The 15,074-nt window shown below is 32.5% G+C and overlaps 1 protein-coding gene across 2 annotated transcripts in view; it reads right to left on the bottom strand.

Annotated features, from left to right (window-relative positions):
• The window catches only part of LOC102808165 (guanine nucleotide-binding protein G(q) subunit alpha-like), a 114,975-nt gene that overhangs the window by 29,883 nt on the left and 70,018 nt on the right, over positions 1-15,074 (bottom strand). For both annotated transcript variants that reach the window (XM_085504758.1, XM_085504757.1), the window contains exons 3-4: positions 4,207-4,391; positions 3,315-3,520 (exon numbers count right to left, since the gene is read on the bottom strand). In XM_085504758.1, coding sequence (XP_085360884.1) covers positions 3,315-3,520; positions 4,207-4,391 — 391 coding nt within the window. The remainder of the gene's footprint in view (positions 1-3,314; positions 3,521-4,206; positions 4,392-15,074) is intronic.

The following is a 15,074-nucleotide window of genomic DNA, read 5'->3' on the forward strand; positions in this document are numbered from 1 at the left end:
GACGATTTAAGTACATTCAGTAACGTCTTGTACAGATGTTTGCTCAAAGATTTGAATTAAGGTTGAAAATGTATGGCAATCATGCATAAGGTCAACTCATTTAGTATCATTCAATTTTGATCAGTAGGAATTACATTCTATGAGGAACTTGAAGCCTGGAGCTAGTTGCATCTTGGAGTATTGAGGAAATGAGAAGAGCATCACTATACCTGGCTCGGCATGACAGCAACATTATTGAATTGTGTAGTTGGCAAACCTTACAATCAGTGTGCCCTCTAACCAACAGTGGTTTGTAATATTTTTTTACAATTACAATATTTTTTTCTGAATTACTTTTTTTCATTGCGTCAATGAGACGTCAAAGATCACTACTTCTGGTTGGCGTGTCAAAATGGCTTAGAGGACATATTGCATACAGAATGATTGCTGAATCAGTTTAGTGAATTCAGAGTGAACTAATCTGAAACAACTTTCTATTGATATATCAGATTTGTCCTATACATCTAATGTATTACTTTTACTTAATGTTGTTACGTTTTCAGAGATATATGTTGTAAAATACTGTGGAATACTTTATTATCCCTTGGAATTAATTTTCGCTATTTTCACTGAAGGAATGATTCAGTGAAAATAAAATCCAGCAAATATACCCTTTTTCCTATATTTTTCATTCAACTTGTCAAAAATCAGTGAAAATAAATTCTATACAAAAAGTCTATTCAGCGAAAATTAACTGCAGCTGAAATAAAATATTTCACAGTACTACCATATTTTTTCTATTGAAAGCACTTTTGCTCTTATATGTAAATGACCTGTTAAACTTATAATCATAAAGGGATCTGGGAAAGCTGGCTGCATTTGTGAATACAATCAATATTTTGGTTCAGATGCACTGTACTCATGAAGCAAATACGGTATCAAGCACGTATTACTGATATCAAGCAAATAAGTTGGGAATAAGCCCCATAAAATGTGAACATACATCACACATACATGACAATTACATTAGTTTAAATTTATTCTTATATTGGTAATTTACAGAACTAATTGGTCAATGCCTCCCACAGAGCATTCTATTTAAAGATTGTGGGTTGGCCAGTCATTGAGTTAATGGGGTTTGTATATTGTCGGTTCTTTGAGTATAACTATATACCACTTTTTTTCTACTTACCACCTCAGATTTTCAATAACAATTTTGAAAGTACTGTGTCAGTACAATCAAAGATTCAAGCAATTTACAGTTACCAGTTGCTAATTAATGTAATAATTAACACTATAATTTTAATTAAAGATCAAAATACTGGACTAATTAACAATGTTAATGATGAATATACTTTCACTTTCATTTTCACCATCAATGGCTTCGAGGTATTTCAAAACAATCATTCAGTATTCTGAGAAAAGAAAAGATAAATTAACCTTTTTACCACCAATTCTCTATTTTCATCACAAATTCACAAAATAGTCCTGTTTATAGTCTGCACTTTCCTTTGGGACAAAAATAGTCAAATTTTTGGAGTAAAAACTGATTTTGTCTTTTGGCTCCACAATTAGGGTTTATTTCCAGAAATATTGAACAATATAAAAAAAAAGTGCAAAAAAAATTGGGCAAGAAAGTCTGGTGGCGAAAAGGTTAATCATCAGAGAAATACATTGTCCAATAAAGTGTCATCATTGCTCTGGATGTGCACAGGAAAGGCTAACACAACAATGCATGTTTACATAGAAGCTAATATGGTAAAATCTAGTTGAGCACAGACAAGCAAATAGATTGTTAAAATTATGCATCAAATTATGTACTGTGTATGGTCATAGTTCAACTGCTTTAGTGCGCCCTCTACAATTGATGGTAATTTTTACCTCCCCATGGCTAAAGATTTTTATGATAAAGTACTGTTATGATTGAGATCAATTCTCAGCCATGAGCCATGAGCCATGAAATGCGTATACCACATATAGGTAATGCAATATAGGTACAGACCAACTCGAGAACTGTTTGAAGAACATCAGTAAAACTGTAGAATATGCACATTCGTAGTTCAGTGGACCATAAAGGGGCACTTCCAGTTAAGCTTAATCTCACAACAAATTTACTTTCTGGATTAAAATTACAATGGATAACAAAAGATAGATTAACTTTGTAAACAACATAAACAATAGTGTCCCATGATTCTTTGGTGCAATCCCTGGGCTTGGAAGTTTCCCCTTTAAAGTGGGCATTACACATACAGAAAATTTCATGAATCAGACAAATACTGTGATTTTTAACATCAAAAGCTATCTTTATCTTCTCCACAGTTTGCCACATATGTACAACAGGTAGGTTGATATCTGGCTACAAAAAATGTAATATTTTAATCCACCATGGCCACAACTATTTTATCTTCAGTGGAAGCCCACATGTAGTTGAGACTTAAACTTGGTAATGATAAAAATAAATATTTGCTAATCATTGGGTATTATATATTATACCAGTACTCCATCATCATTTACATCATACTGATCGACCGGGAACATGTTTCTAATTATTCAAGAAGGCCACAAACACAAAAAGGTTAATACCCGTCAGGTATACTGGATTCAAAAGAGAAGCATGAGAAAAATATTTTTTCTGAATTATGCAAACAACGCAAAAATTTGGTTTAGATCTGCAGTGGCTGGCTCGAGAACTTCGAAGTTTTGTCGATTCTCAAAGACGATTGAAGCATATTTTTAATGTTGATTGAGACAATTTTACACAAATGAACCTCGCAACAATGAAATACCGATGAGAATTTGTACTACCGCTCAGTGTATCTTTATATAGTAGTTCAAGGGCACATTTCATTTAAACATACCGGTAGTTGCAAATAGAGAGTTTCCGGATTACCTTTAAAATCAGGTTGGTATAATAAAATAGGAATACCCACCCCCAGAGGCAAGTATCCTCGGAGGCGGAGCTACGTCACAAGACGTTGCACTTTGCACTGTACCATGCATTTCTATGGGCTCTGCGCACGCTGCCGTGGAAATGGCTAAATTTAAGAAAACAACACAAACTCAACTTTAAAGTAATCCTGAACAACCAAATTTATATATGTTACACACGCAGGGGTAATCTTGTTACACTTTTCAGGGAAGTCTCAACAACCATCCCAAAGTACCGTTTTCTGTTAGTCTTCGGCCTTTGTTTTCACCGTGATGGTTGCCAGGCGGTGAAAATGACCGGATGTCTGCCCCGAGAATACCATTCAATTTTCACCAGATCACTCCATAGACACTCAGCTCAATATTACACAGATTAAAAAATATGAATAATTGACATATCAACTTACTATTTTGATGACTCGGCTAAGTGATATTTATGCCTTAGCGTGTAACACTGTTGGATTCCTTGATCCCGCCACACAGACACTATTTTCTCTCTTTCTTCTTTACCTATTGGTTTGCAGTCTTTACAGTCTGTGATATGTAGACCTCCACAGCAATGTCCACTCATCAAATCTTTGGAATCACCAAGAACTAAATCATCTGATAAAAACTATGAGAAGAAATGAACACAAAATAATGAGATGTCATACACATTGCAGAAATAGCTAATTATTATATATAGTATTATAAATTGGTAAAATAGCTATCAAATCTGGTGTTGGTTGAAGCTAATTGAATTCTAGTGATTGGTGAAATAATTGAAATCTGACAATATGTGAAATAACTAGTTGAATTCTGGTGGCAGGTGAAACACCTAGTTGATTTTTAGTTGACACTGTTGACAATCCTGGTTACCAGAGAATTGTTAATGACATATCTGGTTACTAGAGAATTACTAATGACATTTCTGGTTATTAGAGAATTACTAATGACATTCCTGGTTACTAGAGAATTGTTAATGACATTCCTGGTTACTAGAGAATTACTAATGACATTCCTGGTTATTAGAGAATTGCTAATGACATTCCTGGTTATTAGAGAATTACTAATGACATTCCTGGTTATTAGAGAATTGTTAATGACATTCCTGGTTATTAGAGAATTGCTAATGACATTCCTGGTTATTAGAGAATTGCTAATGACATTCCTGGTTATTAGAGAACTACTAATGATATTCCTGGTTACTAGAGAATTGTTAATGACATACCTGGTTACTAGAGAATTGCTTAGTTCTTTGTTAGTCAGTGCATAAAAGCCAATAACCTCAAAGACATAATTACATTTCTAGGGACTTGCCTCATTTTCCGGATTTTCAAAATTAATTTCAAGTGTTTTCATTGATATAACTAATGCTTTAACAGCTCGACGTATATTCTGATAAACTTGAGTTTGAAATTTTAGTCTCTCTGAACTTGGGTATCCATCCCCATATAACAGCCGCAGTTGCTTGCAGAATGTACTCTTCCCCGAACCTGCAGATCCTGTAATTAGAAAAAAAAAACAATGCATTTAGCCAGATCAATATATACAGCCTATATTTTGAAAATCTTCGCTTCTTTGTACGAATTTTATTGTATAGTCATCCACGCAGGTTACCTTTGAAAGCTATTACAAAATTTCTATGAAATATGAAAGTATTTTTCAAACATAAATATGACAAACTAGACATATGCTTGTATATAAAATTAAGTGCCAGAAAATGTTAATTCTAATAGCAGATTTATTGTTAATTAAATATACCTACACGGGAGTAAAATAAATAAAATGGCAACTTGCCCAAATGGGAAATAAAAGGATGCATATATATTTGAAATCAGAAATAGCAATGACTGAAATTTTATTTTGGTATAATACATATTGTGTTTTATTACTAACATTTTATTGCTGTCAGCCGATGGAAACTGTATTTCTAAGGATGCGTTAAATTTATTGATGTTATTGTAAATGTAAAATGCTGTACTTTTACCCAAGGGTATTACATTAAATGCTTCAATGGCTTCAAAAAACATTTCCACAGCCTTGAGACATCATACACCTGCATATACGAGGAAATATACACTACAAGCTATCCAATACCAGCTCTAACTTGTTTTCAGCCATTCATCAGATTCATGTTTCAACTTTTTTACACGATAGTTGCAATAGGTGAATGTCCGTTCACAGCGCGATCTTGCATAAATCATGAAAGGAATGGATCGAATGTCTGCCACCAAAATTGAACGATTTGATTTTGAAATTTGTTTTTTCATAGTTCGTAGACGAATTGTTTATTTTCAGAAGAAAAAATAGCATTAAGATACCCTAATACTTCAAAATTGATCGTCATCAAATGTGTATAAAACAATATTGAGCATGGAAATAGCCCAAAAATACTTTGATCCCATTTGTCCAATCTCACAACATATTTTGACATCACTATGACTACAGGGAAGAATCTGGCACAGATTTTATGGGACAAGAATTCATTTCACAAAGATTATCACAGAGGTAAGTTAAAATTGAGCTAGGTGAACCTTACAGTAAATATGAACTTTAAATTAAGACATGTAGATACGAGAAAAGTGATTTATAACTACTTTCAAGAATTTAATGCAAATTATAGTAATTGGAAATGTAGTCAATATTTGTATAAATTAAGATAAGTGTGAAAGTAAACAAGCAACAACACTTCTTTGTGCAACAAACAATTATATTACTGATGAATTTTATGATTACCGGTGAACTGCAATACAGCAATCAACTAATGTACATAAACGAGGAAGATAGTAAAAGTCAGTTCAGACAAATAAATGTTTCTCATTAAAAATAGTGACAGAACAATTAATTGTTACTAAAGTAAAATATCCTCAGTTAACCATCAGCATGCAGTTAAACTACTGTAAAATGACTAATTTTCACTGGGTTTAAATTTCGCTGATTTACCATTTCAGGCATAATCAGTGGGTTTTAAATTCACTGTTTTATCATTTCTATGCTAAATTCTACATATTCACTGGGTTTTAATTTAGCGCATTTTCCAGTCAGCGAAATAAGCAAAATAAAACCAAGTGAATAATTAATCCTTTTACAGTAATATTCAATTGTATAATTCAGCGCATGAAAAAATTCTACGATCTAGACACAGTATTTATTTTATCCCTTCACCAACAATATGTATGGATTTGAATTATGAGTACTATAGTTTTCAACAAATCTATTAAAGTTTATAAACAGACAATCCAATTAAAAAGTCACATGTATATACTTACAGCTTGTATACTTATTAATGGTTGCCAAGCAACAAAAAGGAGATTCTCCCTGAACTACTTCTTTCAATGCATGATTGAGAGGTAGTAGTAGAGTTATGTCAATTTATATCTATACACAAATTGAATGCTCATTATTGATGTCATAAGCACATGTCATTTATCAAAAGTGACATTCCTTCTTCATATGTATTTCATTCATGACAAAAAGACGGGACATGCTATGTCTAGAATTGTGATAACACTGTAACATACACTAACATTGTTCAGTGTTTTAAAATGAGATATAATACAGACAAGATGCTCATGCAGGCAATACATTTTCAACTACATTACTTTGCTGTTGCTTGATCTTTTCAAACAGTTTTAGATCTTGTTTTTTGTAATGTTATTTGTTATGACAAAATTTAGAAATAGTAATCAAAATTTAGCAATAAAAAAAAATGAAGACATCTGCAACCAAAAATACCTAATGAAAATAGAATTTGCAGACAATATACACAGAATGTGCACTTTGTTATGATATGTGCTCTATATATTATACACCAACAATTCATACAAAACATTACATTGTCACAAGAAGAAACATAGGTTGATTAGTAGAAATACAATTTCTTGATGACTTCAAATAATTCAAATCAAACTTCAAATCCATGTTGCAAGTATCTGTGTAAGAAGTAGTTGCATCAATGCTGCAGTACTAATTTGTATGCGAAAAAGCCCTATGGCATAGGCACACCACTGTGCGGCAATTAAGGCTGAAATGTTTATAAGGGATGTTCTTCCATTAAAATACAGACATTATATTTTTTTAAAACCATTCCTTGGATCTTGATATGCTGATCAGACCTCAGTATGTTTTTAGTATGTGTGTTTTATAGGTGGAATAGGTATATGAGTTAGTGAATGTCCCAATATCATTTATAATTTCGCAGGGTCACTGAACTCATTAGTATTCATGTTTCATCGCATCATTTGAGGTCTTTCAATAGTCAAATGCTAAAATGTATGGACAATTCTAAACCACTGAAAATATATGACTGGCGTTCTTTCTCAGATGTGGTGCCTCATTTGCAAAAGAATTTACCATTAGAATTATGACACCTAAGTTTTCGTAGGACATATTTAAAAAAAAAAAAGATCATAAAACTTGTCCTTTTAAACAGTGTTTTTAATGTGTTTTTTTTGTCTTCAACAATAAACTACATTTTGTAACTGGATATGACTATATATTAGATAACTTGAGGCACAAACACTTTTCATGCTTTTTTGTTTATATGTGAATTTCATTTTGAAAAATCACAAATATGTTTTTCAAGACCAGTTGCAGTTGTTTTGAAGAAAAGTATTCTCTAGAATAGTTTCACATATATATATTCTTCGTATCTGAACTATATAACATTTCTTTCTTTTTTTTTAAGTGACACATTTTCAGGTAAAACTCCAGAAATTATATTTAAATCAGTGATGGGCATAGATCCAAAATGTGCACAAATCATGTAGTGTACGTGTTTACAATGGAGCATGGCTCTTTCAATGCATACTTAAATAAAATATTATAGTTCTGCGTAGGTTGAACAATTTCATCCCCCTAGGGTATCTTAATAAAAGTCTCCTGACACGGAAATTGTCTGTAAACTGAATATCAGCTGTCATCTACTGATGTCTGGATCAGACGAGTTCATACAATAAAATATCACTTCTATAAATCATATTCAATGAGTTGCATGTATCCTCAGGCAAACAACCGAAAAGTATTTTCACCGCCTGGCAACCATCATGGTGAAAACAAATTCCCAGAAAACTGTACTTTGGGCTAGTTGTTGAGACTCTACTGAACAGTGTAACTAAATTGAGTTTGTGCTGTTTCCTAGATTTTAGCTGTTTTTACTGACTTTATGATCGGCGTTCCATAGCAGTATGCGCAGAGCCCATGGAAATACATTGTACAGTGGTGCGTGTCTTAACAACGTTCTGTGACGTAACTCCGCCCCCAAGGATATGCATCGCATATGTAGAAGATATAGCAGCAGGTCCAGTTGCTTGTTATATTTTCTGGGGCAGAGCTACGTCACAGAATATTCTATGTTGTTAAGACACGTATCGCTTATACCATGTATTTCTATGGGCTCTGTGTGAACTGCTGTGGAACGCCAGTCGAAAAGCTGGTGAAAACAGCAGCTAAAGTCAAGAAGACAGCAAAAACTCAATATGAGACAATCCTGAACAACAAAATTAATATACTGTTAATTGCACATGTAGGGGTAATCTTTTTACAAAGCCCAATTTTTTTAAAGATTTTTCGACTGTTTGTTTTTTACTGGTTGTTGTTGCCAGGCAGTTAAAATGCCTGAGAATACCCTATCCAGTACATAGGGGGTTGGGGTTGGGGGGGGGGGGTATATAAACAACCATTTACCTCAACAAATTATTGACATTCAATAAAACATTGGCATCATGTTAGTTGAAACTGAAATCAAAATAATCTTAGATAGAAGTTTTGTAATGATCGAGCCAATGATCATGATAGAAAAACTGGATATATATATATGAAAAAAAAATATATATATTTGAAATAAACAAGAACAAAAATATACTATAGGCATATGCAAATTATCTTATTAAATATTCAAACTTGAATACTACACAGTTGTCTCATATGAATAATTTTTTTAATCCTTTGAACACCAAAGTTAACATTTGTCCTTTCACAAATTAAAACCCATGAAATTTTTCTCATATTTTTTTTTAAAATTTTGATCAAGACGTGCAGCCATTTGAAATTATGTTGATTTCTTTCAATACCATCAACAAAATTCACTAAACATTACAAATAAATAGGCAGAATCTTGCACTAAAAATTATGGCATTTAAAAGGTTTATGCGATGCTAATGCTAAACCTTAGCGTGCATGAAACACTTGCTTGTATTCCTAAATTTTTTACAGCGTAATAAAGAAAACAATATATAATGATGCAACATACATTTCTATTTATTGAACATGTACTGTACTCAGTGTAAATTTGGAAGATGTTCAGCTATATAATGTAATTCACCTGCAAAGTAATAAATTCTACAAAATGGTAGTACACAAATGTACAAATTATATCAACCTTTCAAGTGAAGGTAATGTTGGTTGCTAAAAAATCCTGAGACTCATTATTCTCAAGAACAAACATCCAGGAATTAATATAATTAATTAATTCATTCATCAATTAACACCACTAGATTATTAACAAATTAAGAGTGGCATCTATTGGTTCTGCACTACATTAGGGACTGTTCAGCGTACCACTAGGGGAAGGGACATCCCATAAATTTATTATTAAGTGAATAACAAAATGTTGCAGTACATTAAACTGCAGCAATACAAATGTATCCCACATAAAACAACACAGTCGTTGCATGCACATATTTATATTTATGTGTAAACAAACTATATATATATATTTATATGCATCTTTTCTTTGGTGTCATACCCGAGCATCGGTTCGAGACACAAACGCAGTACATGTTTCCTTTATTAAACATTACCAATACTGTGTTATTTCCTTGCTATATTATATATATAGGAAAACTTAATTGGCTGATTAGCATTAGAATTATACATGGGGAAATAACTCATGGGAAATGTAATGCTATATATGGGGAAAGTATCGCATGTGCGATTTGAACTGACTACCACAGCACTTAATGGTGCATTGCAGCTAGGCGTTTTGGTGCCATGGTTACCAATCAGCACTTTAAAGGTTACAGTCATATCCAATGCTAAAACAAATTTTAATATAAAATATTGTTTATATATTCCTTTGGCATTTCCTTGAGGTACTGTTGTTTTTATTGAATTACCTTCCATACTCAATTATGTAGTCTTAATAGCCACATTAAAATCCATATATGGAGATGGTGTTTCATCAATATGTTACTCTTTGTCATGTTATATTACTTTAACAATCATATAACCCCAGGAGATGGTTTTAATGGCATGAAACACCTGTACCATCCAAAAGGAACATTCATGCTTACGGAAAGGTTTACCCTTTCAACGCCATTGTTAATTTTAATAGTTTCATGAAAAAACTGCTTACTTTGACCTTTTTTATCATTCAAATATGATTTTTATTAAAATCTGGAAGTTTGTAAAAACAAAATGTTGTGAAAATCTGTGTCATGTGATCCCTGCAGAATCATTTACACTGCTACAAAATTTCCCAACTCGTAAAATTCTCGAAAATTTGTCTCTTGCGGTTTACAGTATATGAAAGTGCGCAAAACGTTGCACTAACGATTCGATGAAAACAATATGACATTCAACGGGTAAATTCTCCGCTTGCCTCTCAGTGTGATATAGCTTTCACTGTGGTGAGGTAGGTAATTGCTTTGTGTAGTTAACACAGCCATTATCTGTTCTATCAGGGTTAATAGCATTTGATGGACACATACATGAGTATGGCGGCATGTCACTTTGGTTTGATGTGAAAATACATATGAATTGATGCTTTTAAGTTAGCAGCATGACTTTTAAGTTTGATTTTTATCAAGAAACTTGTTTTATATTCATTATATTTGTTCATTATTGCATGATTTTCATAAATAAATTACACATTCAACTGGCAAATTTTGGTAAAACACAATATTCTCATTCAATCATCACCAAATATGATAACTGATTGATATGAAATACATCTTTATATTATGTGTTTATTGCTGTTCAACTACAACATATACAGTAATCAATCCATAACCACATTTCTTTTCCTAATAATAACTATTTATAATATTTATTATGTTTGTGTCCCTATTAAGAATTAAAACTATTGAACTATTTTTAGATTTGTTTTCTTTAATGTTATTTTAAGTGTTACATAGAAAACCCATTTTATATATGACTATTGTAACAGGTTGGGGTTATTATTTTATATAAATTTTGGTAGCATACTAGTATATTATTTGGCAAAAGAATTAAATTCAATAGTTGTACATTCATTTAATAACAAAATTACATTCTTGGCTGATGTTTTATAAAATCAGGGGAAAAAATGTTGTTTCTCGTTTCCTGACATCTGCTAAATAAACATGCTACTGTTCAATTTCTTCAGGTAACAATGCAAAATTGTATAAAAGGGGTCAATTTCTGGCAACAATTTGAGCATAATTATCAGTGAAATTGTCTCTCATTTCACTAAAACATTCAGTGTTTTACGTGTGATAGTTGCATACACAATCTCTCCCAATCAGACTGCCCTCTAACGTAACTGTTTTTTTAGGGATGATTCTGAGTCAAAATGGAATTCCCCCCAAAATAAGTTGAGTCACTTTGTTGAATGCTAGGAAGGTCAGGAAAAAATAAAAACTGTATATGACTGTATCTAGGTGACTTGAGTCACAAAAACAATGAAGTTTGTTTATACAATGTGAATTTCATTTTACCAAATTACAAATTTCATAACTATAAGCATCATATTAATGTATGATTTCTGTTGCGTCACATGCCAGTGAATTAGCACAATAGTTGTGTTTAGAAATAATTTATGTGTCAGTGGTGTGTCACATGAGCTTTAATAGGAGGGTACACTTCTCCCAAACAATGTAAAAAAAAAAAAAAATAAGAATTTTTTTTTTCTGGGCGAATTTGACAATTCCATTTTTATTTACTACATATATAAACAGTTTTCAAAATAATTAATTATAAATCATTTCGTTTTGTTATACTTTTATTACAATTAGCTAAAATTGAGATGTAATTTCACAATATGGCGTAATAAAGTTGATTGATATGCCTGCGTGTCTTCAATTTTTTGGGCATTTTTTCAGTCTGAAGTACTTTTTTTTTTTCAGTGAACTCCCTGAAAAAATGCACAAGCAATATTTACTGTATACTTAAAAAAATATGTGCAGCATTTTTGTATTAAGCTTATTATCATACAGTTATGTTTGTATAATAATTCAATGAATAGCAACAAAAAAACATATTACAGGATTCGTGACTACGCGACTATTTACATTCATGCAGTGATGAGATTCTATTACTGTTACATGCTTCATGTACTTTGTGTTGCTCTGTCTGTGTTGAAATGTGATGTAAATATATAATGCATATTTTCCGAACAAGGGAGACTTTCGTAACGTATATACAAATCTGTATAGGCTTTAACACTGATTACATTCTATCATTTTCACTGCCCATGAAATAATCTTAGAGAAAGGACAGTTTTTCATAACAGAACATACATAGAAAAGGTGCAGCCTTTTGGTGTTTATTTTTTAATTCTTGGAAGAAACTCTGCGGATGAGTCATGGTGGAAAAAAATTGCCCAGAGAAAATTTTGGAAATGAAATTCAACAAGAAAAATTAGCATTAAAAGAAAAATGATATTAATTATATTAATTATTATAACATTAATTTTTTTCATTGTGGAGAAAAAAATCTAGCTCAAAAACAGGTCAAGGAAAACAAAAAAAATGTGTCCAGTAATTCTAGCCCCCCCCCCTCACACACAGTTTCTAATGGTCAACTCCTAAACCCTTGTTAATGTGACTCTACGATGATGGACATACCTCATCTAGCACTGCATCATGGGTAATGAGTAATGTATTTTGTAGTTCTGTGAACAAGCAATATCGGGCAATAACCTCGTATAATTGAGTTATGCACTTAGTCCAATATGTCTCTTACTGACACTTATCATATGGTATATGGTTAAACCTGGAGTGTCTACAGCTATATAAATAAACCAGTACATCTGTTTGGTGTAATAAAAAACAATGTTGTCTTAAGGTAGCAACAGAAACATGCTAAAAAATAATTTGTGATTCAGACACTTTAAGCATGCTAGTACAACAATCTATACATCATCTGAAAGCCTAGATATAGCTGTAGTACATATGATGTATATTAAATAAATATGGCGTGGCCATTTTCGTAGGTCACATGATAATTTTTTTAATCTACGATTAAGTTTTCTAATTACAGCCTGTCAAAACTGTCCAACAGATTGTCAGTAGCATTATAAGGTTATTTAGTCGTACCTAGAAAACAAAGTTTTTCAGCCGACAGCGTTATTAATGCCCAATGAATTTCACAGGTCATGATTTACAAGATTAAAATGGTTTTCAACATTTGGATTAGTCAAAAACAATAATTTGCCATGCGATAACCCCTTAGAAAAGGATTGACACAGCATATATGCATGCACTACCACATTCTCCTATATCTAAGCTTTCAGATGATATATAGGTTGCTAGGTTGCATGCTTAGAAACTTTTTAGATAATATCTGAATCACAGATCAGTGAAAAATACGTGTATTAATAAAAAAACAAAATTTTACTTAAGACAAGCCAAAAACAAAAGATTTGACCAGCATGTATGTCACTTTGAAAGCAGCTAAGTTGTTCTTTCGACCACAGTAATGTAATTTATAACCAAGACAGCCATAAAGTAGACAGAGTAATGATATCACTATAATTACACAGACACTGGCTCACTTTACTGGTAATTATAAGTAAACTTTAAAGATCCTTACAAAAGGTCAACAAGAGCAAAGGTAATTCTCCATGCACTAGTGAAGATAATCAGAAAAGATTAAACAGATTCCTACATATATCGTCTTTGAATGATCCCTTTTCTCTCCATTTACGTTTAAAGAGAACAAGAAGATTAAGGTAGTTGAAACTGATCATGTTCAGGGAATGAAGTGCAGAGTGCGTCATACTACTAGTATGAGGTTAATATGAGTATACCGCAAAGTATGCAGCAAGGCGGTATATGGTGAGTGTTTGTATGCATAGTGGAGGTCGATGTGTCCCTGTACATGCCTGAGTGCATACTTTGCGGTATTCTCATGAAAACTTTATTATTATTATCATCTGTTCCTTGGAAGATTAAGGTAGTTGAAACTGATCATGTTCAGGGAATGAAGTGCAGAGTGCGTCATACTACTAGTATGAGGTTAATATGAGTATACCGCAAAGTATGCAGCAAGGCGGTATATGGTGAGTGTTTGTATGCATAGTGGAGGTTGATGTGTCCCTGTACATGCCTGAGTGCATACTTTGCGGTATTCTCATGAAAGCTTTATTATTATTATCATCTGTTCCTTGGAAGATTAAGGTAGTTAAAACTGATCATGTTCAGGAAATGAAGTGCAGAATGTGTCATACTACTAGTATGAGGTTAATATGAGTATATCGCAAAGTATTCAGCAAGGTGGTATATGGTGGGTTTTTGCATGCATAATGGAGGTCGATGTGTTCCTGTACATGCCTGAGTGCAAACTTTGCGATATTCTAATGAAAACTTTATTATTATTATTATCATCTGTTCCTTGGAAGATTAAGGTAGTTGAAACTGATCATGTTCAGGGAATGAAGTGCAGAATGCGTCATACTACTTGTACATGTATGAGGTTAATATGAGTATATCGCAAAGTATTCAGCAAGGTGGTATATGGTGTTTGTATGCATAATGGAGGTCGATGTGTTCCTGTACATACCTAAGTATTCTCATGAAAACTTTATTATTATTATCATCTGTTCCTTGCTTGTAGTACCAGTAATATTTTAAAAAGTTGAAACAGCCAGAAATGGCAACAAAGATCAATTCATGCAGTGCTATATACTGTGGAATACTTTATTTCCGCTGGAATCAATTTTCGCTGAAAAGGCTTTTTGGGCGTTCTTTGTGGAATTTATTTTCACTGATTTTTGGATGAGTATATGAAATATGGGAAAAAAAGTATATTCGCTGGATTTTATTTTCACGGAATCATCCCTTCAGCGAAAATAGCGAAAATAAATTCCAAGCGAAAATAAAGTATTCTACAGTACATAGATTCTTGATCTGCGCATATGACAGCGCGTGCATAGTCTGAGAAGTGTCCAGTCATTCAGAATTAAAAATTCAGATTTAATGATCAGT

Source organism: Saccoglossus kowalevskii, chromosome 10, assembly GCF_978046115.1.
Source record: "Saccoglossus kowalevskii chromosome 10, keSacKowa6.1, whole genome shotgun sequence".
NCBI lineage: Eukaryota > Metazoa > Hemichordata > Enteropneusta > Harrimaniidae > Saccoglossus > Saccoglossus kowalevskii.